This window comes from Xiphophorus maculatus, chromosome 3 (assembly GCF_002775205.1).
Source record: "Xiphophorus maculatus strain JP 163 A chromosome 3, X_maculatus-5.0-male, whole genome shotgun sequence".
Taxonomy (NCBI): domain Eukaryota; kingdom Metazoa; phylum Chordata; class Actinopteri; order Cyprinodontiformes; family Poeciliidae; genus Xiphophorus; species Xiphophorus maculatus.
In genome coordinates this window covers 15794972-15819685 of record NC_036445.1, presented here as the reverse complement: position 1 = coordinate 15819685, position 24714 = coordinate 15794972, and the positions used below count along the sequence as shown (strand labels likewise).

Here is a 24714-nt window from a genome sequence, read left to right as displayed (position 1 = left end):
TTTAATATGTGTTTGCAACCTTAGTAATACGCAATGTTAAAAAAATAAACTTTAGAGTTCTTTTCAAGTGATTTGATTTTGGAGGCTTATTTTGTTTGATGGCTTTTATCCATGTGAGGGCCGCCTGGGCAGATTTTATCAGAAGATTCTGACACTGGATAATTATTTTCCATATGAAAGATCATATGTTTTAAATAATTTCTCATAAATGGATTAAAATTTGGTTTGAAAACACTTGATATTTCTTGCAAGGACTTCCATATATAACTTGAAGAGATTGTTTTGAGTTACAAAGGTAGTTTATTTCAGTAATTTGTTTGAAAACGTAAAACTCATAAGTTACAATGGTCCACCACAAACACAGTGATATATTTCAAAAGTTTATTTCTGCTATTTGTTGATATATGAGATTTCCTACTAACAAAAACTCCAAATTCAGTCTCTCAAAAAATATGAATATTAAATAAAACCAATACTAATTTCTAATACAGAAATCCATTCTCACTGAAAACTATGTCTGTGTATTGCAAAGAAAAATATCCAATAATACTCCTTCAGCATTAGTTAATGCTGAAGGAGTATTAACTTCCATGTCAGTGTGGCATGGCATGGAAGCAATGAGGTTGTGCAACAAGTTGCTTTAATGGGCCTCCATTAAAGCAAGGTGGTCTCTCTCACCCTGTTCTTAAAAGTACCTCATACCAGATTCTCTGTGGGCTTTATTTCAAGTGTGTTTTCCAACCAATCAACCATTAACAATCATTTGAAACTGCCATGGGAACTTTTGGCAATGTGGTAGGTGCCAAGTCCTGCTAGTAAATCCATCCATTGAGTTACAATGTTTCAGGAAATCTAGACCCTCCCCCAATTCATTCTCTCCCATTCATTCTGAGGGTCCCTATGGTGTTCCCAGGCCCCAAAGGATAAATAGCATGTTCTCGTTGTTCTTGTCTTCCTAGCAGATCTCCAGTGGGGCAAGCCTGGAAATCCTTCAAAGCGAGATACATGGGAATCATCCAGTTGTCTTAATCACCTTAATTCATTTTAGTGATATAGACTGGTGGCCCTATTCTAAAATAACCCTGGATAGTGGAGCCCCTTATCCTCAGTCAGGAGTCTCCTAACTGTGGCTCACTGGACTGATTTTCTATGCACCGACAGAAGAATTTTTAATTAGGGCAAATTATTTTAGACAAATTATAATCTTACTGACTGAATATCAATGATGTATCAGCAGTTGCATTTAATCAAAACAAGCTTTTTTTTTCTTATCTGTGCGCTATTATGGCGGGTCATTTAGCATTTTTAGAGTCAGACACCCTCTATCTTTATTTGATGAATAAACTCCACCCATTCGGTTCGTCGCTGGAGTACGTCGGTGTGTGAATAGTGCCGACCTAGTAGCAAATCTTATTCATCTAGTTTGTGATAAAAAAAAAAATCTGCCTCATTTTAGCTGCTTTTCTGTGCAATGAAGAGAGTAAGAGCGAGCAAGATGCCCACTAACTAAGGACGTTACTATGGTTGGTTCCAGAAAAGACTAAAAATGTTTGCTACCATCTTCGGTCTCTGTTTTTCTCCTGGATTCGCGCCCCGCTTCTAATCATGTGACATTAAAGGCATCAGCCAAGAGTCTGCGAACATCTGTGAGGAACGGTTTTCTTAATAAAAGCGACAGAAACGCATTTAAGGCCACCCTAATGAATCTGTATGAAAACACGAATAACCAAAATGAAACCTCTGTGCTTATGTATTTCCTCGTTCAACTTAGACAACTGTGTAGCAATGCGAGCACATGCTAGCTCGATTGAACCAACATTCAGCTCTGCTGAAGCTGAAGCTGGGGCGCAGCAGCAGCAGCAGCAGCAGCGTAGGAGCCTCTGATCCGACGGTCATTTCCGACAACTCCGTATGGATTTAACGCCTGCATGCGTTGCTGCTTGATGCTTCACAAGGGGGAGATCACCAATTATTTTGAGGATGGGGGAACCTTGTGACCGTACAAACTTCGAGAAGTGAGTATCGTATACACCATGTTAAGTTTAGTTGGGTTCATTTTTTGATCAAACTGTGGATACACAACAAAACATCCGTGGCTAGCATGTGAGCTAAGCCGGGTGAACATTCATACGAGTGTCGGTTATACCTTTATATTAAAATGTCCAAATGCAACTTCACATTGTGTAGGCTGTGATTTGCAGTGAGCGAGGAAAAAAACACATCTGCCGGTTCGTAATATGACAATTTAATTTCAAATATTGACGAAAACGACACAAAACGGTCTGTTAGCACACTGAGTGCTAATGCTATTTGCGGTGCTAGATCTAGCCAGCATTGCTAGTGTTAGCGAGGAGGTGTCGTCGAGCTGAGCTTTTGGTGAATGTTCATAGAGTCAGCAGATCTGAGTAAGTGAACCTCCCACACAATTCGTTTACAACTACACAATCATTTAAATGGAAGTATTATCACGATGCATGATAATAAAGGGGTCACAACATGCGCTAACAAATTCTTCAAACATGGCTCCCGTGAGGCTGCTATGCTAGTTTACTTAAGCTAGCCAAGCTTGTTTAGATGAATTTATTTAAATACAGTCAGAAGTTAATAGCTAACTTAATTATCCGTCTATACTGTAACTACCATGTGTAGCATTTAGGAAGGCTAGAAACTTGCATCTGACATGACTAATTATTTCGCAGCTCGTTATCTCATCGGAAACGTCTCTCCTTTTAAAGGCCATGTTTTGGCTGGATCCACTCCTCCTGTCCAGGCCATGCTGCCATTAGATTTCAAGTATTGTTGTAAAAACAATTTTTGTCGACTAGGATATCAATGTAGAAATACATTTTATAAGGAATAAGTTTAACCGTGTAAAGCCACTTGCTTGTTTTCGAGAGTTCTGCTAATAAAAATGCACGTTTGTCAACCAACGTTTTTGTGTATCGTCACTATTTTTAAAGATAAACGTGCATGCAGCCCCTTATCTGATTCGTGTTATATACTCCTGCAGCATCTGAGACTATTGGCCCAGCATGCTGAAAAAGGGAACACTTCCTGATAAACCTAACACATGCTTCCACATATGTAAGAGATGGCAGAAGGTGTAGTGCATACTTAGTGCATAATTTTCATTTCACATATTTAAATATTCCTACATTGCATAATTTTCAAGTAGGATTTATTTCCTAACAATTGGGTCAAAAAATTATTAAATCTTCATATTATTAAGAAGAGACTTTTATGTTCCAAAACTGCACAGTATGATTTGTTGCTTAAAGACATTACTACCTCTGAACAACATTAATTGATGGCCAACATATCATGAAAGAAGGGTTTCTTTATAAAGGGACTCCTCAACTGGAACAATATTAACGATGTTCCATTGCAGGAACAGTCTGGTTCTTCCTGTTTTTTTTTTTTTAAGTCTTATGCACTGATTCTGACCTAGCAGAGTAAATGCTGTTAGGATACATATGCTGATCTGAAAAAGATTAGGCTCCACCTCTACTGGAACTTTTTTTTTCTCTATAACTGGTTGTCATTTTCGAAAACACCTGGATCCACACTGAAGCGTTTTCAAAAATAATTATATCTGTACACAGACCTAGCCAAAGTTTTGGGTTAGTAACCCAAAGTATTGGGTTATAGGTCAGGTTAGAGGTTGGGCTAATTTGTCAGCGGGTTTTTTTTTGTTGTTGTTGAATTTACACTCTGGCACCCGTTTAAACTCCCCTGAAACTCTTCTCCATTCCAGTTTTTGAAAAAATGCATTATCGTGTGGAACAGCCCCTGGGGAATTTCTTTAAGCAACTGTTTAAGAAGCAATCAAGAAACCTTTTATCAGAACAAGGCCGCATCATATGAATTCATAGAAAGTGGTTACCTGCCTAATAAAAGCTTCAGCAATGAGAGAGCAACAACCTGATATTCTTCTCTTTATTTGAATCATATGTAGAAGAAAGTGGAAGACGAGAGTCCACCCCTGTGAGGACTTTTGTAATGTCAACAGACCCATTAGATAGAAACCTTATGATAATTAGTAAGAGGAGCAGCTTGAATTGTTGACTATTTTTCTGAGATTTACAAATGTTGTATGTCATTTTGTGTTTCTTATTATTACCAAAAAATAGAGGGGACACATGAAGTAAGGAAATTTCTTGGAGCTTTGCTTAATCGTTCTGTATAAATGTACATTTCTCAGAACCAGATTGTACCTCAACATTCAAGGGTGAGTTAGAACATTTTATTGCATAATATTGCAAGAGTAATACGATACTTGTCTTAGGGCTGACTTTGTAACCGTTTCAACTACTGATGTGACCTTTCCTGTTTCATTCACAGTTTTCACTCCACTCTGTTCTTTTTTTATTTTCAAGTAGCTATGAGGTATAGTGGCAAAAGCTAAAACTGTGCAAGTCACTCAACAGGTTGTTGCTAGGTAACCAAAGAGTAAGTGAGTTAGTTGATGCCACCCATCGCTGGCTTCGCTGGCTATGAGAGGCTTAGCAGCTAAAGCCTTTCCTCTGTCTACATCCTCCAGGATGAGTTTCTGGGGGTTCAGTGAAATGATTGAAAATTCTGTCGTCATATCTTCCGTTGATATTGATCCACTGCAATATAGTAATTGTTTTGTTGTCCAGCTCTAATGTGTATAAATATTGTGTAGGCAGTGTGAAATCTGTTTTGCACAAAAAGTTAATCTGATGTCATTTCAACTGAAATTTATTTTTTTTCCCCCCCTTTTTCATAAAATAGCTTCTGGCTGTTATGACCATTGAAGCTTATTTCATTTCAAAATTGCGTTTCTTCTTGTCAGATGTGGCGTCACTTTGGAGGTGCTCTGATTTGGATTATTGTCAGCCAGCAGCCTCCTCAGGCCTACTAACCATAGGCGTGTTTCTCCATGGACACTCTTCTGAAGTCAGAGCTCAGGTACACAGCAGCTGTTCTTTCAGTGTATATTTGTGCTATAGTTTATGCACGTTCCCTGTTGCACTCTGCTCTGGTAAAATGTTCACCTCAAAGTCTGTGACATGCAAGATTTTGCTATAATATCTAGGCTTTTTTCAAATACTCTGGGCAGTTCATCATGTCTTTGCTCAAGTGTGATATTTTGCATTGTAGGTGGTACTCTGTGTTTTGGTTTGGCTCCCAAATAAGCCGAGGCGATGTCAAGAAAGCACTGCAGGCTACTGATTGGTCAAACACATTTCTTTCCCTGTAGACAGAACAACAAAGGAGTTTGCAGGTCATGAACAAAGCCCTTGTGCTGTAGTTTGTTCTTGAAGGAAGCCCACTCCTCAGGTCATCTATCCTCAATCAGTGGGAGTTGAAAACCGTCAGCAAACAGTTTTGGCTATTTGCTTACTTGAAGCAAAAATAGTTTATGTCGAAGATAATGTTGTAACTGCATGAGATTCAATCTGCTGTTAGCTTGACTGAATCCTTCTTGTTATAAGTCTTTTATTGTGACAGATTGTCCCTGCAGAAACATCCCATTTTAAAGGTCAGACAGCGGGGAAAAAAAGGAAAAAGAAAACTCAAGGGAATAAACGACCCAAATATTACTCAGTATTCATAAGCCCGGTCTAAGAAAAGCACTCAATAGAACAAAAATCATATATTCACACTGGCTGCTTAGGAATATCAGTTGCTACTCTCAGCTTTTCACAATTAGCTGTGGTAATATGTTAGATTGGTGTTTTTATTTACATAAACCTTACAAATACATCGAGTCACACCCCCAAGCTTCATCTGGGCTTATTAGCGTATAAATGAAAAGAAGTTCAGGATTTACATTCTTTCAGTCCATTTGGTGGGAAAGGATTTGGACAATTAATTTAAACAATTAACCTGGGAGCTCCTAGTTTTGTTTCATTATTAGGTCTTTGTTCTTCATGAATGAATTTTAAAGTGTATTATTATATACTGTCTGCTCAGATTAATCCAAATTCAGCGAAATTGAAGACAGTGCTTCACTGCAGATGAACAATGGCCTAACTGAAAAAGCAGTCTTGGAGTTTTCGAAGGTAAAGAGCTAAGATGTTCTGCATTGGCTTTCTTAATAACCAGATCTGACCAAGTGGAAATTAACTTTCTGAAGGCAACAATCACACACAGAAAGACGCACTAACACTTAATTAAAGGCAGTCAACGTTGGTGAAAGCTTGCAAAGCAAATTTCAATGTTCCTTCGCAATCTGGAATTTATGTGCCATGCAGCCCTGGGAAAGCAGAGAACAGTATTTGATCTTTCAGACTTCATTGCAAAGCCATCCGTACATCCAGTTTTCATGTTTAAAACCTGATAATTTTACACATTTATTCTGTAAAAATTGACTAAATGAACTTAGAAAAATGTGTCTGGAAATGTGGACTTTTGTTATTAAAATATATATCGGACACCTGAAATTGCTGTTAAACTTTCACCATGGAAGTGCTTCAGTTTCACTTCTGGTCTGATATCCTTACTACAGTGTTGAAAGAGGAATTAAATGTGTTGACTTGAAGTTAACTAAAGCATGAATCCCAAACTATGTGGCTGCACTGGGCTGAAAGTTGCTCTATATTTGCTGGTTGGCTGTCACTTCTCCTTTTCTTTGTGAATGGAAATATAGTAGAGATCGGGTTCAAAAATGGATTTTTATGTATATTTTTGAAACCTGATCTCCAAAACTAATTATTAATGTAACATACTTATAGTTAAGAAAGTGGTATGATGTTTGAAATTTAAAGTGTTTTTGCAAAAAAAGCAGTTATGCTAAAGTTTGTTCAGATGCATATCGCCATTAGTTGGGTTATGTTGTAAAATGGTACAATCACTGTGGACTGGATAACATTTTTATGCATAAGGTTTATCAAGGAATCTGTAATACCACTTTTGCCTTTTCTCTTGTTTCTTTATGTTCTCAATGAAACACAGACAGGAAGGGAGTGCTGCTTCTGTAAGTTAATCTGGTAATACTCTACAGTTTTGAGAATTTCAGCGTCTTGATTATTGATTTTTCTTTTTTTGTGTGCATTCTTTTCCCTATAGGTGAAGGTGGAGGGTCTATCCACGTCAGCTCTGATTAAAAGCTTGTCTCCCCGAGTCATGCTGTCCAATCATCTTTTACCAAAAGGAACCAAGATGAGGGTCAACCTGGAAGATCAGGGTCGTCAGAAAGTGTCCTTCAGCTTCTCGCAGACTAAAAAGCCGCTGCCAAGTTCATTCTTCGTATCTGCCAATCCTGATACGACTGTCACTGAACCTCACAATGCCTCATCTCAGTCTATCTTGGACAAAGTGGGAAAGAATGCAGAAAACAAAACGGAGCAAAAGCAGACAGTCTTGGTGCCGTCATCTACACCAGAGAAACGTTCTCAAACGTCAGCCTCGCCCTCAACTCGACTCCAAAAAAACTTAGGAAAGATGCATTTTAAGAAGCAAATTATTAGCATTTCTGTTACTGAAGAGAATCCGACACCTGTTACATCTGAGGAGGTGCATGTCTCTGAATCAGAGGTTAACTCTCAGAGTGACACTGAAGTTCCAGCTCCCCCGCCTGAGAACATCATTGATGATAGCTCCCCTAAAAATGTAACCACTGACTCCTCTGAGACAAAAGAAGATTCTAACCTCAAGAAATCGGCTTCCTCGTCCGGAATAGATGGTGATGGTTCCAGTTGTACTGATCGGGATTCTAATGTGTACAAAAGGAAAACCAGGTCACAGTCAGACAGTGCTCCTCCTTGCTCTGAATCTGATGGAGACTTGACCCACGCGTCTTCCAGCCGCAAATCAGAAGATTCAAAAAGCAAAACAAGCTCTGACAGCCTGATCAAAGAGACAAAAAGGTCTTCCTCTAATTCACATGTGGGGGAAAAGGAGAAAAATTCCTCCAAGCGCACAGAGACTCAAGAACGGTCTTCTAGTTACTCCAAATCTGATCGTGATTCTAGGATGCTTTCCTCTCGCTCATCTCGTTCGGACAAGGATCGCAGGAGATCCAGGACTAGATCACGTTCTAGATCAAGAGGTTCTCGGACAAGTTCGTCTCACTCCAGATCCGAGAGGTCCAGGTGTGACAGAGCTTCTCGCTCGGAAAGACCGTACTATCACGAATCTGATCGGCGATCCCACAGGAGTTCTCCACGCAGGGAGAAAAGACGCTCCCGCTCTCGGACTGAAAGAACTCGGTACAGTTCTGACTCTGAAGACGACCACAGGAAAACGAGGACGAGAACATCTGGGTCCAGCAGGTCATCTAACTATTCAAGCTCGCATAAAGCATCACAATCATCTTCCTACTCGAGATCCGAGAAATCTTCAAAATCTTTAGAGTCTCCCCACCCCTCAGAGACTGACAAAAGGACGCAGTCATCAAAGTCTGAAAGGACTTCAAAGCGTTCCTCAGACTCTGATTCTCAACATAGGTGCTCTCCTGATTTGGACTCCAGTTCCCGCAAATCTAGCAGTCATCACAGGTCTGACACCAGTACCAAATCATCTTCTTCCAGTAATCGTAGCAAGTCCCAATCACATGACAAGAACAGAAAAAACAGCTCTGGTGATTCTGAGGGAGAACACAAAACAAAAACTCAGTCTTCTGAAATAAATACAAGTTTGTTGGAGAACAGTAAAGACTCTCAAGAGAAAACCAGTAGACCAGATTCAAAGCAAGTAACTCCCTCTAGGTCCGCCATAAAATCCCCTAGACATCACAGACAGTCAGATGACATGTTTCATAGTCCTGCCAAAGCGCCATCATGTGAAACCACAGCAGAATGTAGTCCTCAGATGGAAAGAGAAAAATCAGATTCAGAACCAGGTGAGGATGCACAGGGCAGTCAGGGTGATACGGACATGGTTTTATCTACTGAAAAGACTTTGCAAGAATGTTTAGGAAAGACAGAGCAAGCAACAAAACCAGTACTTGAACTAGAACCTGAAAATGCCTCATCTACAACCTTGATCAGAAACCTAAAGCTTGTAGACATCACTCTGGAAAACATGTGCAATGTGAAGGCTAGTGAGCCAGATGTGAGCTCAACTCCAGCTGTTTTAAATTCAGGTGAAAGCGAAGATTTTATCGGTGAAAAAGATGGCAAAGTGCCAAAACCCTCTCTCAATGCTACAGAAACAAACATCACAAATGAGATCCAGCAAAACACTAATATGGAGATTGTTGAACCAAATGACGTTTTGGTAGCCGAAAATCAGTATGACCCACAAAAATCTGATATGTCCTGTCTAGAAGCTGAAAGTCAGCTTTTGGAAGAAGAGCAAAGTAAAGATGCCACCAAAAAGAGTACCTGCACTACCAGAAAGTCTCGCTGGGATATTGTAGGGCAAGACTCATGTGAAAATGATAATTCAAACAGGGCTGTTTGTGCAGAACGTAATCTCAGCCCTATAAAAGTGGTATCTGTCAAAAGAATTGAATTCTCTAATGACGGTACTCAACATGACCTGGACAGTAAAGGTAACATTCAGTCCAGAGATGCTAAACATTCCAACATGGAGCAGGACATCTCTTTAGTGACCTTTAAACATGAAGACCAAAGTGAGCCTTCACAAGCAAGCACCAGCATTGACCGCTGTGATTTCAGTCGTATTACTCATAAACCATACACAGATGAGCCTTCACACATTAACGATCAGTTATCCCAGATTCACTTAGCCACATTAGGAAACATCCAGAGTTCTGATGCCTGTGAGAGGAAATTAAAGGAGAGCACACACAGAAATAAATCCAGTAAAAGAACAGCCATCAATCAGGATATGCTAGCAACGCCCAGTGATGCCAGTGACAGCGACAACTCCGCGTATGACTCGGATTGCGACACTGCCATAAAGCAGTTTCACTCTGTGGTAATAGTCCCCAAGCATTCCTCCCTGACAAAAGATGTGGAGGATGGACAAGCCTTTTCATGTACCCCTTTACATATTTCAGAACAGCCCAGCGCCCATTCGGGAAAAACTAACCAAGTTAACGCACAACAAACACAAACCTCAACAACTAGCTTTGTTGAGTCGCCTCATATCGGCGTGCTTTGTCAGTCCCAGAGCAACATGATTGATAGCACCAGTCACTCAGAAGGTTCCAACGCCATCAGCGGTCAGCGTTTTGGAGCCGATCATACCGGTGCCCAACGAAGTGCAACAGATTCAACCCCTTTGCTTGATAATTCCAGACAATGTGAGCAAAGTTTGAAGCAACATGAGATAAGCAGTCAAGGCGAGCAGGTGCACTTGCAGTTCCAACCTAATACTCTCTCTGACAATATCAACAACAAGATGAGTTTCAGCTTGGGTTGGGATTTATCTCAACCAGAGCAGCCTACCAGCACATGCCAGCAACCTGATAGCAGCCACGGACCACAGTTAAACACTAAAGCAACAGCAACCAATTCCAAGGAGCCAGAGCAAAGTATTCACTCTGGTACGCACCAATCGCCAAACATGCAAACTATCAAAAGACCTTACCTCCATACACACGAACATTATCAGGAACCTTCGAGTGAAATCCACCCGGACTCGCTCACGAATGACCATGATGACTACAGAGCGGAAAAGTCATCGAGTCATAACAAAGCACTAAACACTCCAGGGTCAGCGAGCTCAGTGCAAGGTCCTGAAATTAGCAGCAACAGCAGGGGCCCTGCTTTACCTGAGCCACCCAGAGAGGACAATCATAGACCCCACAGAAGCAGAGGGCCGCCCAAGAAAAGGCGTCCGGAAATTGAGTCGGATTCGGACAATGAGGCAGAAGCTGGACCATCTGGAAAAAGGGAGCGTCAAGAAGATGTTGCAGTTTCTAAGGAAGTAAAAGCCGAAGTGAACCGACCATCGCTCACTCTACGCAACTTTCAAGATGGCAGCAGATGGAAAGACTTGGCCAAGATTAAAAAGATGCCCCCTTACTTTGACTTGATTGAGGAGAACAAGTACTTGACAGAGAGGTAAACAGTTGTCCAGCAAGCTTTTATATTGTCAAAGTATAATTTTTAAAAATGTGATTATTTAAAGTTTGACTGATGGACTTTTTCAACATCTCTTGTAGAAAGAAAAGCAAATCTCATCGAGATATCAAGAGGATGCAATGTGAGTGTCCAGTGTTGTCGCGAGAGGACCGCGCAAAAGGAGTGATGGCATGTGGAGAAGACTGTTTAAATCGGCTCCTTATGATTGAATGGTGAGTCATAAAGAAACTGTTTTGCAGTTAAAAGAACTTTGCTTTAGAAGTGAACATTTTGTAAACCTTGAAATCCTCAGAAAGAGGCGAGTCGCTGAGGAAATAGATCAGTTCTGTTTAAGCTGGTCTCATATTTAACATCCTTAAACCATTTGAAATCTCTGTTTTGCTTCCAGTGAGTCAAAATGAGTTGTATATATTTTTTTTAATATCTTGAGGAAAAAATTTTAAGGATTTGCAGAAATCTCACAATTTTGGTGCATTGAACTATTTTTGTATTAGTTTCAGTCCAGATATTGTGCCTCAATATTTTTAGGTAATTCGTTTTTAATGTAATTGTTAAGCTACATAGTGCTGTGGATGCTACTACTGCTAAGCTGGTTGAAATCATACTAAATCAAATCATTATTTTATTAAATATGTGGTTTTTGTCTTCCTTGAAAAGAAAAAGTAAATCTGGTGACTGAAGGCCTTCGCACTGAATTGTAGTTAAATTTGCATTTGTACGTCGTTTTGGATAAAAGCGGCTGCCTAATGCATAAGTAACAACTCAAAGTATGTAATGTGCATATGTTCACATCACTTTTATTGTTTTCTTTTTTCACAGCTCGTCACGGTGCTTGAATGGAGCATATTGCTCTAACCGTCGTTTTCAGATGAAGCAGCATGCGGACTTCGAGGTCATCCTCACTGAAGACAAAGGCTGGGGACTGCGTGCCGCTAGAGACTTGGCTCCGTAAGAGTTTTAGCTGTTGTCTTTGTTTGATATTATTATTCTGTGCAAGATTTTTTTTTTTTTTTTTTAGCTCTGAAGATTTTTTTTTTTAACTCTGTCTCATTTTGCATAGTATCAAAAATATATAATTTCCTTGTTGAGTCTTTGCTGTTGGTTGTTAAGGTTGTAGTCAACTAGAACTATAACATTCTGGGTTTTTTGTAATCTCAGAAACACATTTGTCCTGGAGTACTGCGGCGAGGTGTTGGACCACAAAGGGTTCAAATCAAGGGTGAAAGAATATGCTCGCAACAAGAACATCCACTACTACTTCATGGCACTAAAGAATAATGAGGTGAGCGAGGCTGTAACAGATTTTAAATGACCACTTAAATGAATGAAATGGTAACCTTCCTGTTGCCGTGCTGCGTCTCTGCAGATCATTGACGCAACATTGAAGGGTAACTGCTCTCGATTCATGAACCACAGCTGTGAGCCGAACTGTGAGACCCAAAAGGTACTGAAGCAAAAGCAAAAACAACTCTGGGCAGTTTATTTCTAAAAGTTTAGCTGTCCAAAATGTATTCATTTTAAAAACGTTTCTCTAGTGGACTGTCAATGGCCAGCTCAGAGTTGGGTTCTTCACCACCACGGCCGTCACTGCGGGAACTGAACTGACGTTCGATTACCAGTTTCAGAGATATGGGTAAGACTTTCCTCCAGTTGTCTTTTATCCTGAATTGCATTTGTGGCAGACTTTAAGTCATCATTATAGAGGGAGTATTTAAGAGGACTTCACCTTTGCTTCTTTCTTGCTGTGCAGGAAAGAAGCACAGAAATGCTTCTGTGGGGCCCCCAGCTGCAGAGGCTTCCTTGGTGGTGAGAACAGAGTTAGTGTTCGAGCGGCTGGAGGGAAGATGAAGAAAGACCGCAGCCGAAAGAACGCTCTCACCACGGTCAGTCTTAGAGCGCCACGACTATTTTTGCAGGCAACAGCGGCATTTCTCCAATAATACCTTATTAGTACCTTTTGGAGATATGTGTGTTCACTCCAAGAAAAATATTTTAGCAATAGTTCAGTGGAACCACATGTTTGTTTGTTTTTTCACAGGTGGATGAGGAGCTGGAGGCATTACTGGAGAATGGAGAAGGCCTGTATGACGAGAAGCAGGTGGTGTCTCTGTGCAGACTGATGGTCCGAGTGGAAACCATGGAGCAGAAGCTCCTCTGCCTTAAGCTCATACAAGTACGAACCATCAATGCTGCTTCATTTGGGCTGTTTGTGCCCATCCCTGAAATCCTTCCAGTGTGTTTCATGTGTTTTGTTGCTGCACAGGACACCCAGAATCCATCGTGCCTGAAGCAGTTCTTGGATCATCACGGCTTGTCCTTGTTGTGGATCTTTATGGTGGAGCTCTCTGAAGCTAAAGGCAACAGCGCTAATAACAACAAACTGCAGTTAGAGGTGAGATTTATTATACATTGTTGTTAAGGTTTTTGTAACCTGCAGAAGTGTTTGTACACCAAAACATTTACCCATTTTCTCATATTATAACCATCAACTTTAATGTGTTTTATTGTGAAATAGTGAATATTTTTGAAGTGAAAGAAAAAAGGAATAAATGGTCCTCAAAATGTTTTACAAAAAAAACCCCTGAAAGGGTGGCTTACATTTTATTCAGCCCCACTGCAACCAACTTTTGCTAGTCTCCAAGTTAGTAAACAGAGAACACGTTGGTGTAAAGGATCCATTGTGACTTGCAGTTGCATAATATTCCTATTGAATGTCAACAGAGGATTAAGGTCGCAATGGACCAGTTGCGTTCTGGGATTTGTAGTATTTGCTCTGCATGTTTTGCCCGCCTTCAGGCCAGCTCTAATAAACATTTGGAATATTTTGCATATATTCAATTACACACCAGCCCCAATTTGGCCTAAGTTTGACCCACATGGTTAAATCAAAGCATATTAATGTAGATTTACGTCCAATTGAAAATCAGAAGCTGAATACGCAAATTCACAGATGCTGTCTGTCCAGCCTGACGGAGCTTGAGCTACTTTTTATCGAAGATTGGGCAAAAATTTCAATCCCTACTTGTACAAAGCTTCTTGCTGTAACCTCAGCAAGATTTTCTTCATAGTATGGACTCAGAGGGATTGAAACCACCCATCACATTTTCTGTAAAAATAATTAAAAGCCATGTTCCTCCCAGTACTGTACTAAGCACTACGTTTGATTTTTCTACGACAAAAAAAATCTCATTAAGACGCATGAAAGCTTTATATTGTCACAAAATAGCATAAATACTTTTGCAATTCATCGTAAATGGTGATCAGGCATGAACCCCTTGCTGAATCTAAACTGCATGCCTATAATCTCTTCTTGCAGATCATGAAGACCCTGGCTGTGCTCCCCATCTCGACGAAGAATATGCTTGAAGAGAGCAAAGTCCTGACCCTCATCCAGCGGTGGGCTCAGATCAAAACTCTCCCTCAGCAGGCTGAGATGGATGGCTACTCCAGCGAGAACACGTCCCGGGCCCAAACCCCTCTCAACACTCCCGATGGCTCCTCTGCTAAAATGGCTCCGGAGCTGGACGGCGACACGTCCAAACCTGCCGTTTACAGGCGCCTCAAGATCATCAGTGAGAACAGTCTGGACAGCGCTCTGTCTGACGCTAGCAAGGCATCCGACGGGAAGGAGGATGAAGACGAGGAGGAGGAAGCTGAAAACCACAACGCCGACCCTCACGACGGAGCAAGCTTGAAGGAAGAACACCTGAGCGAAGGTGTGGAGCCGACAAAAGAATCCGTGGAGGGGTTTGGGAAAGAGTTGTTAAGACAGGACGAGTCGGAAACGAGCTCAAGCAGTCAGCAGCAGCAGCCCCAGGATGTGGATATGAAAGATGAAACCGAGTTAGATTCGAAGATTAAGGAGACAAAAGAAGGTCCGACAAATGAAGCTGAGACTCCAAATGTTCTATGTGAGGCGCAGGCGAGTGCAGAAAATCCAGAAAGTGAAAAAATGCCAGAAAAGGTGGAATCAGAAGAACTGTCCTCTGTTAAAGTGGAGGAGCCAGAGAGTCAGTCCAACCAAACGGTTCCTGTAGATGTTCTAACCGAACAGCCGCCAGAGACGAAGGAGACGCGAAAGGAAGCGGAGGAGGAGGTGAGCACCGAGCCCCAGCTTGGCGAATCTGCCGCAGAAGCTCCACCGAACTCCGAGACCCCAGAGGCTCCGGTCCCCGCCGAGGGGACGTTAGTGCAGGTGGAACCGTCGGTGATAGGAACGCCATCTCAGGATGAAGAGGAAGGCGTGTCGGACGTGGAGAGCGAGAGGAGTCAGGAGCCCCACCTCAGTGTTTTGGACATCAGTGGCATGGCGGCCAGACTTCTGGAGAGCTGGAAGGATCTGAAGGTTAGTGAAGACCGAATCCCTTTCACAAGTCGAGCTGGGCAACTTTGTGTAAATGTTTAAATGTTGCATCCTGAGAGATCAAATGAACTTGTCTGTTCAGGAGGTCTACAGGATACCAAAGAAGACTCAAGTGGAAAAGGAAGCAAGAGGTAGGAGATATTGCAATATGTTTCTGGTTTGTTGGCACTGAATTTTTGAGTTTGATTTAATACATAAAACTTTCCTTGCAGATCGCAGCCGTGATCGTGACTTGGCTTTGACGCCACGCGCCACCTCCGGCAGTCGAGAACGGGAAAGAGAGCGAGAGAAGGAAAGGGAGCGCGACAGAGAGAGAGACTACGAGAGAGACAGAGACAGGGACAGGGACCGAGAGCGAAGCCGAGACCGGGATCGGGATCGGGATCGGGACCGGGACCGGGACCGGGACCGAACCGCAGACAAAACCCCTCGCAATTCTGAGCGACGGAGAAGACGCTCGCAGTCTCCGCCCCCCTTACCGTATGAGAGGAGCAGCCGGCGCAATGAAGAGTGGTAAACCATTATGCTCATTTTTCTTTTTATAATTATTTTGAATATGGAAATGATATCTAGCTTCCTACTTATTGCACAATGACGTACATTTCACAATATCGAATAAAACCTAAGCAAGCACAACAACTACAGAACACTATAATCAGAGAAAATAGCTGGCGTATTCAAAAATCACGTTTGTGATGGTGTAGATCAAGGATGTCAAACTCATTTTTATTTTGTCCTCAATGGGCCGGTGACTTAGCAGTGTTCCGCTAAAAATATCAAAGATCTTTCTCCATTAATACTTAGTAATACTCTGAAGTATGAGAAACAGAATGTAGGGTTTTCATTAGCTGTGAGCCATAGTCATCAAGATTTCAAGAAATGCTTGAACTTTATCACTTTGTGTGCAATAATTTTCTGTACTATAGAAGTTCCACTTTACATAAAATAATTTTGCAACGGTATTCTATTTTATTGAGATGCACCTTTACAGCATCTGTTTTTCTTGAATTTTTAAGGTTTGACACGCCGAGCAGCAAGACACAGAGAGGAGCTGGAGGAAAAGAGCGCAACAAACTGTCCACAGAGGAGCGCAGAAAGCTGTTTGAACAGGAAGTTGCTCAGCAGGAAGCCCAGAAGCAACAGCAACTTCAGCAGCAGCAGCAGCAACAACAGCAGCAGCAGCTCCAGACTCTAACTTATGACCCTCTAGTCTATGCCTCCAGCCCCGGCTTCATCACCTACCCCCCCGGGTACCCCATACAGACCTTTGTGGATCCCACCAACCCCAATGCTGGCAAAGTCCTCCTGCCCACCCCTGCTGTTGACCCGGGCCTCAGCTACGAACAGACTCCTGCCTCAGACCTCAGCCTTCCCTCTCCGTCCTCCACATCCCAGGCCACTCCTGTCTCCAACGTCTCCCAGCACATCACCACCACCAACCTCACCACAGCTAACCCACAGCCGTACACGCAGCCAGCCGTAGCGACCCAGGAGGGAGGGGTCGCTGTGCTTTCTGTGCAGGCCCCTCAGGCCCCTCAAGCACAGAGTCAGCAGAGCTACGCCACTCTGTGGGACCCCGCCACCCAGCAGACAGTGACGGTGCAGACGCAGCCGGCACAGCAGTACGCTGCGGCTCCAGGGCCGCCGCAGACGCAGACGGCCATCTATTACCAGGGCCAGCCATGCCAGACCATCTACAGCATCCCCACCGCCTACCCTCAGGCCAACGCTCCAGTCATACAGGTACAACTCCCAATGCTGAGCCTGTTCTGATCAGGACTTCACTGAGATTTTCTGATTTGCCTTAATAAAAACATATTTTCTTATTCCAAAATGTGTAAATCTGCAACAGATAACTATGTTAAAAAGGTTTTTTTTCTTTTCTAGAACTGGAGCTTGAAAATATTCTAAGCTTTTTAGCTTAGTTTTGTAATCCTTTTGCTTGTTGAGATTCTAATATATTTATTTAACTAACACTTATTTTAGTTTGTCATTCTGAGGTTTAATTGGATAAAAAATTGGCACATTTTGCACGTTTTTATTTAACTACTTCAGCCTATTTATGCGAGATTAGAAAAACAAAAATAAAAATAAGTAAACAATTCAATTCCTTTTTTAAATAATAAACATTTTATTGCCTAAAATGCAACAGAACAACATTCATTTAGTGAATGCTTGATCATTTGTAGGAAAAGACGCATTCTGCAGATAGAAAACACTTCTAACATCAACATGTGAAAAGCTTATAATGTTGTGCTTGACTTAGCATCAAGACGATCAGGCTAATCCGTTGAATAATTTTTAGATTAACCAACTAATTGGATAGCAAAAGTTACTTAGGAGATTTAATTTTACACAGTTGGAACCAGGTGAAGCTAAAACTCTGACACTTGAGGAGTTCTGGGTAAAACATTTACAGAGGTTTTTCAGCTTGAATGCAAAATGTATACATTTTTTGTACATTTTTGAAGTAAGTGCTTCTCTGAATGTGTCTCTTAGCAAATGACCTTTTTCTGAATCTGTATACTATAACGATTAATACATTACTAAATTGCTAAATTATTTGACCATTATTTCAATTATCAACTCCACACAATAAATTTGAATAATCGTTTAAGCCCTGAATATGTTGCACAGCTCAGTTTTAGTTTTAGTTGAATGCACCAGCTCAGTCCACCTAGTCTGACACGTTGTGAGTGTCCGTCAAGTTAGACTGCTGTGTGTTTCCAGGCGTACACTGAGCCCACAGCCAGCTACCTGCACGGCCAGCCGGTGTATCCGGGTCATCAGCAGGGCGTGGTGGTGCAGCAAGGAGGCACAGTCACCACCATCGTCACATCCCAAACTGTTCAGCAGGTAACCACGACGACTCTGCTTAGTTTTGAATTTATAGACACTACCACCAGGCTTAGCAAGTTCTCTGGGGGAAACCCTGCAACATTACTCAGTCATAAAACTAAACATTCACATTTTTAGAAATGTAAATTTTTCATACTTTCAGTGTGTTATGCTATGATAATAAGACCATTTGAAGATAAGTGTGGCTTTTAAGAGCAAGTATATATTTTAGGCCAACTTAGTTCATGTCCCATTTAATCTAAAAATTATTGCCAAATGCATGCTTTGTTTGTTTCATTCCCATAGAATGAATATAATAAATAAATTAATGCTACATTCTCAATTGTAAAAGTAATACAAATTTCTTATTACTTTGAATTAAATTTATCAGTTTCTCTTTTTAGTATTAAACATTTAAAAGTCCTATATCTAGTATAACCACATGGGGGCAGTATATAACCAACCATTCCTTTTCGAAGAGATCGTGCAAATATTAAGCTTTTTATTTTATTTGAATTATTTTAATATCTGTCGTATATTTTTCATGCTTCCGTTGCATGGCTGCGGTGTATTATTAAACTGTGCTTGGCGTTAATCACAAACAAATAAAACATATGTTGGAACATTATTGTTAAAGCCTCCTAAAGTAGAAATACAGCTGTGAGACTAGATTTGTGGCCGAGATCTGACCCGGTCATTTAGTTGTTTAAATAAAAGGTTATTCTGATTCGGCTGTTGTTATGGCCTTTCAGTAAACAGAAGAAGGAGAAAGACAAAGAGCTGTGTGAGGAGAAAAGAATGAAAACAGTTGTCTGCTTTGTAAAAACTAGGAGAGACCACCTCCAGGCAGTACTTTGCTTGTCAATGCTGGCAGGTTGAAAGACCCTCAACAATGTAAATAAGGTTTTAAATCTTGTCCATATGAGAAACATTCCCACGTTCTGAACCTTACATAGAAATCCCATTAAACTGATGGGTTGATTCTTATATATTAGAAGAATTTATTAAAGGACAAAGCTGCTCTTTTTAGTGCATTTTAGAATAAACAATAGATGTAGGCAATAATTACCCTGTTTCCTTTCTTTTTTTAAGGCTCAATAAAAGGCTGTTTATTGAGCCTTTAAAGAGATTTTGGCGATGCATTTCTCCTCATATGTATTTTTTTCTGTTCACCAGGAGATGATTGTACCCAACAATGTGATAGACCTGCCTCCTCCCTCTCCCCCAAAACCCAAAACAATCGTCCTACCTCCCAACTGGAAAGCAGCCCGGGACCCTGAAGGCAAGATCTACTACTACCATGTTGTCACAAGGTAGGTGTAGCAGTGTGTGGGTGTGTGCGTGTGGGGGTGTGTGTGTATCACATCTGTGTTCCTTGAGAAAAGTCCCGTCACACATCTTGATCTTGATGTTATTTTGCCTTCAGGCAAACGCAGTGGGATCCCCCCACCTGGGAAGGCAGCAGTGACAACACAAGTGTTGACCATGAATCTGAGATGGACCTGGGAACACCGACCTACGATGAGAACCCCTCTAAGGTATTTTGTGAGCTTCAGAGTAAATCCGCCGCATTACTTGTGACGACGCTGCTTCACTTTTCCATTTGGGTCCCAGGAACTTTCTGCCACCGAGCGTGATTATAGTGTTTGTGATTAAAGATGCAGCACCAGCGATTACTTTCAGCTGTTTCTCTCCAGGAAGAGGGGAAAAAAAAACCTTCTACACCACATCATTCCCAGTTGACTGTTATAAACTTGCTGATGAGTTTCCTCTCACATAACCAACATGGAGACTGAAATTCCAAATGTGCCCACTCACTCCACCTCCTCCCTTAGCCTCAAGGCCGACCGAGGAGAGGAGGGGGCGGCTGAGCTTATCTCCTCTTCCGCTACACAGTTTGTTTTCCCTCTTTGTTTTCATCCCGTCTCCGGCAGTAGTGGAAACCATCTGGAAAGTCTCGCTCTCATTTATTTGCGGCCTCTTGCCTTATAGTTTGGAGGAAGCACGCTGCCGCCGTGTCCTTTTTGTCTCATTTGAAATGGCACAGTAAGAAATTGAGGAAAACCAGCAGAGCATAATAAAACCATAAACAGTGTCTCATGATACAGTCAGACAGCGTTGCTGTGTAGATTCAGGACTCGAAGGCCGCCAGGGCTCCCACATAGTCTCAAAATTAATTTAAATATATTTTTGGATCTGAACCCAAGTGGAAAAATGACAGAGTATGTGATATCTTTATTTTCGGATCTATTCTCTCTCTTTCCTTAATCATCCGTCCATCTTTCTATTTATTCTTTTGTCCCGCTGTTTATCTCCTTTGATTTTTGCTGATTCTGTTAATAAAGCATGTCCCCTGTAAGAGCTAAGCTTCATCATTAACTCTTGTTTATAAAATATAAAGTAGACTGCAGAATCTACTGTGGATTGAACCTGTTTCAATCTCCTGGTAGATTGTGTTTTGTTCAGAGTGACTTCAATAAGCTATTGTTTTTAAAGGCTGGAGCCACAGATGGTTCATTGTGAAAGGATATCCCTGATCTAAAACAGCTGTTGAAAGAACCTTGACTTATAAATGGTGCTAAACAGCTGTTTGGTTTGGCTTATTAAACACTTAAAATATATTCTAGATGGATATAGTTATACAATGAAATGTGACAAACTCCAGTTTTGTTATTTCACCAACCTCGTTGATTGTGATTGTCACAGTTCTCCACAAAGACGGCCGAAGCAGACACTTCCAGTGAATTGGCTAAAAAAAGTAAAGAGACATTTCGCAAAGAGGTGAGTCCAAGTCTCAGTTTCCTTGCTAACATTCTCGTCATTACCGCTACAGCGCTTCCGACAGATATTCTTATATTCCTTTTGTGTGTTAACCAGATGTCCCAGTTCATTGTGCAATGCCTGAATCCGTACCGGAAGCCGGACTGCAAATCTGGACGCATCAGCAACACAGAGGATTTCAAACACCTGGCTAGAAAGGTAAGCAGAAGCAAACCAATGTTTTGGCAGGGTTCTAATTCAGTCTGGAAAAGTTTGAAATGTTGCCTAGGTCTGGGTAGGTTGTTTTACACCAATTCATTCGTTGGGGTTTCATGGTTCAGGGTGATGTCAGCACGCCATCTTGTTTGACAATTCAGGTCATCTATAAGACGAAGTATTAGGGTCTGGCTAAGATGTTATTTTAAAATATGAAAATAAAGTAATAATATTAGGAGAATGAAGTAATTATTTTATGAGAAATCCAATGCAAGATGTTCAAATGAGGAATATTGAGCAACTTGTGAAGTTATACTTTGGTATAAGTTTTACATATAATTACATACATCAGCATCATATTATTATCAGTAACAGGACTTTGAAACGATCCCGCAAACAGCTGTGTGTATTTCACACGGCCTGAGCTGGTCATATCGGATAACTAATCTTTTTTTACTCATTAAAACAACTTTTTTTCTTCTAATTTTAAGGCATTTTTTTCTGGTAAAATTGCATCTTTGTTTGCTAATATGATGGTATAATGTAGAATTAAACAAAAATTCTCACAGCCTGGCCCTAATACTCCCTGGTGCATCTCAAAGAAGGGATGGATCACTGAAATAAGCCACTTTTGGAATTTTTAATTTATTTTTTAAGAAAAGAAACTAGCATAAAAAAAAAGGATTGAAATTGGGGGAAAAAAAAAAGTCCATTATTTTCCATATCGCCTCGCAATAACTTGCACTTACACAAGCTATCTCAAAACGCTTAAGAATGGTTTAATCCTGAAAAGTAATGTGTTTCTGTGCTGTTAGTGTTTCAGTGTCTTCCTTTCATTAGCCTCCGTTTAGTCACAACATGATTAAAGTTAAGCTTCTAATAACATTTCCCAAGTTTTCTCTGATTCACAGTTTAATAGCTGACCTCCCTCGATGTCACATCCTTGAGAGAAGCCATTCCACACGTAAAACATGTTGCCATCCTGTATCTTTGAACTCTCTTAAAGGGCTCTTATCACTCGTGTCCTCAAATAGTTGCGTGGCTCCTTGCGGTCGCATGGATGGGCCACTCACACATACCAGCACTTTGAGGAAACGCTTGCAGTACATGGATAAGTTTGGCTTATCCAAAAGGAATTTGGTCTTCTCCAATTATAAAGAGCAAACTATCTACAAGGAGATTAACGATTGAACCGCTTTACCACGCTGCATTATAATTGCGTGTCATAATTTACGTGTCGTGATTTACTGCATTCCGGTTTCAGAAGACATTCGTAACGATTCTATCTCTGCTTTACGTCGCAGCTAACTCACGGAGTCATGAACAAGGAGCTGAAAGCTTGCAAGAACCCCGAAGACCTCGAGTGCAATGAGAATGTGAAGCACAAAACTAAGGAGTACATCAAGAAGTACATGCAGAGGTTCGGCTCTGTGTACAGGCCCAAAGAGGACACGGACGTGTACTGACCGGACCGAGCCGCGGATCTTCCCGTTTGCCTCTGCGCTCGCTCACACTGGAGAAGCACAGTTTTGCCTTCCCTTTCACTCCTTTGTGTATGTCCTGGACAGTGAAGTAGTTTTTTTTTCCTTTTTTTTGTTTTTTTGTATTTATGTCAAAGAATTTGCACTGCTGCCCAAGAATCTCTCCTGGCTTCGTGAAACGCACAGAAGGCTCCACGATCCAAGCCTTTTCAGGTGGCTTGCTTGAATGCGATGAGACAAGAGGGGGTGCTACAGAGACTGTGTTCACTGACTGCCTCACTTTTAGTTTTTTGTTGTTTTTTTTTTTTTGTTGTTTTCTCCCCCCTATCCCCACACTATTAAATGTTCCTGAGATGATCCCTCTCTTTTTAAAATCTTTCAGCCCTCAAATCTGAAGTATTTAGTGAGATAAAAAGAGTCAGTGGAGCTTTCCGCTGTTTGAAAATGGATCAGTGACAGAGGAGTCCTGACTCTTTCTTGTCAGCCCCACTTCCACTGACTAAATATCTGGTGCTGCTTTTATCTGGGCTGCCGAGGTCCAAGCTCACACTGTCCGAACCCTGCTCACTTCACCAGAAAAGCCTGCAGCCTCCTTTTTGTTTTAAGAATGCACCAACAGGCCGAGGTTTGAGTGGCATCCTAACGGAAATTCCTAGCAATGTGCCCTCACTGGGAAATGAACTTTTACTTACAGTCCACTGAGGGATCAGCCAAGGACGAGCAGGTTGGGGAAGGAGTTGGACCTCGGAAGTTACTTGATCTTTTATCAATTTAAAACCTGAAACAGGGTTGAAAGTCGTTGATTGGTGTTCTGTTTAAACTGAGGAACAGTTTTTATTTCCCCCATCTTCGTCCAGCTCCTTCCCCAACCGTCTTCTTACAGGAATACTAAAAAATGAAGTTTGTAGCATTGCAGTTTTAACATTTGCTAAAAATGTTGTGTGCTTTGGGTATTTTTAATAGATAGTTCTCATACTGAAGACCCCTGGTTTGGTCGACTTTGCTCCATGAACTCATTAATTTCCCATATTTTTTTTTTATTTTTTTTTTACTGTTGACAGTAAAAGTTTGTTCTCTTAGCATTAGATCACGATTTCCTCACAGCCCATTAAATTGCATTAAACAAAGTTCCAACATATGTACATTGCTTTATATGTGAATATATTGAATAATAGTTTTTGGGAATGTTTTAAATGAGCAAACACTTTGTAAAAGGACTATCATTTCTTGAATAAAGTGTAAATAATGTGTAAAAATAATTACCAAAACTGTAGGCAGGAGTGAAGGGCCCACGAGCACAGTGAGCCCACCCATCCTCACCAGCTCAGTCCTCCTGATGCAGTTCCCACTTCAGCCTGTCTAACTCAGTTTTTCTTTATTTTTTTATGTTTTCACTGGCCAGGGAGGTAAACTTGTTTTCTTTCTGTTTATTGTTGGTGCCGTTTTCTTTTTTTTCCTCATTTTTCTATGTACAAAAGTAAGTTCCACCCTACTCTACTGTAAGTATTGTGTAAGCACATTGTCATACCGAGTGTACAAACATTTTAAAAGATAATAAACCTTTTTTTTTGTAAGATATAGCCTATTTTTGTGTTGTAAAAAATTGTAGCTTGCAAATGGTAAAATCTTTAGTTTTTACGATTTAAAATCTGAAAAGTGTGGCATGCAATTGTATTCAGAATGCGCAGAACATTCTTTGCTGGAGGTAGAGCTGCCTGTATTTTTTTTTTTAAGCATATCTACCAGATCTGTACATGCAAAGGTAAAAATAGTTCAGTAATAATGGATGGAGAGGATCTGTAAACATCCCTTTTTGCCATTCTTACAGATGAACAATGGTTGATGTAATTACATTGCAGCTCTGACTGAATGCTTAGGGCCAGGGTCCATCCAGTACGGTCAACCTCTGCCTCAGACGCAAATCTTTGGATAACCAGTCATCTTATTAACTAACAATTTCCATTTTCTTAAAGAAAATCGTCCCCAAGCCCTCTACATGGTTTGCTGCAAACTGTGGAGAGCAGGATTGCTGAAGTCAAGTCCGCTACCATCCTGCAACTTAGAGAAGCATCCCTTCTCCAACACACCTGGA

The 24714-nt window shown here is 41.1% G+C and overlaps 1 protein-coding gene across 5 annotated transcripts; it reads left to right on the top strand.

Annotated features, from left to right (window-relative positions):
• Positions 1-1696: 1696 nt before the first annotated feature.
• setd2 (SET domain containing 2) lies at positions 1697-24198 on the top strand. 5 transcript variants are annotated; one of them, XM_023330657.1, is made up of 23 exons: positions 1698-2015; positions 4817-4932; positions 5941-6029; positions 6922-6943; positions 7036-10943; positions 11045-11176; positions 11784-11912; positions 12123-12246; positions 12331-12408; positions 12500-12597; positions 12715-12847; positions 13003-13137; positions 13228-13356; positions 14281-15309; positions 15410-15458; positions 15540-15840; positions 16344-17070; positions 18058-18183; positions 19342-19478; positions 19592-19703; positions 20872-20946; positions 21043-21144; positions 22446-24198. In XM_023330657.1, exons 5-23 carry the CDS (start codon positions 7093-7095, stop codon positions 22605-22607), a joined length of 7629 nt encoding a protein of 2542 aa, XP_023186425.1. In that variant the 5' UTR covers positions 1698-2015; positions 4817-4932; positions 5941-6029; positions 6922-6943; positions 7036-7092; the 3' UTR covers positions 22608-24198. The 5 variants fall into 5 exon arrangements, with proteins under 5 accessions (XP_014326338.1, XP_023186424.1, XP_023186425.1 ...); XM_014470852.2 differs by lacking the exon at positions 5941-6029 and having other exon boundaries at positions 1697-2015; XM_023330656.1 differs by lacking the exons at positions 4817-4932; positions 5941-6029 and having other exon boundaries at positions 1697-2015.
• Positions 24199-24714: the final 516 nt, after the last annotated feature.

Coding starts and splice junctions, on each gene's coding strand:
- setd2 (XM_023330656.1), top strand. CDS start 1,981: ATGGGGGAACCTTGTGACCGTACAAACTTCGAGAA. Junction 11,177..11,783: donor CGGCTCCTTATGATTGAATG/GTGAGTCATAAA, acceptor CTTTTTTCACAG/CTCGTCACGGTGCTTGAATG. Junction 12,848..13,002: donor GAAAGAACGCTCTCACCACG/GTCAGTCTTAGA, acceptor GTTTTTTCACAG/GTGGATGAGGAGCTGGAGGC.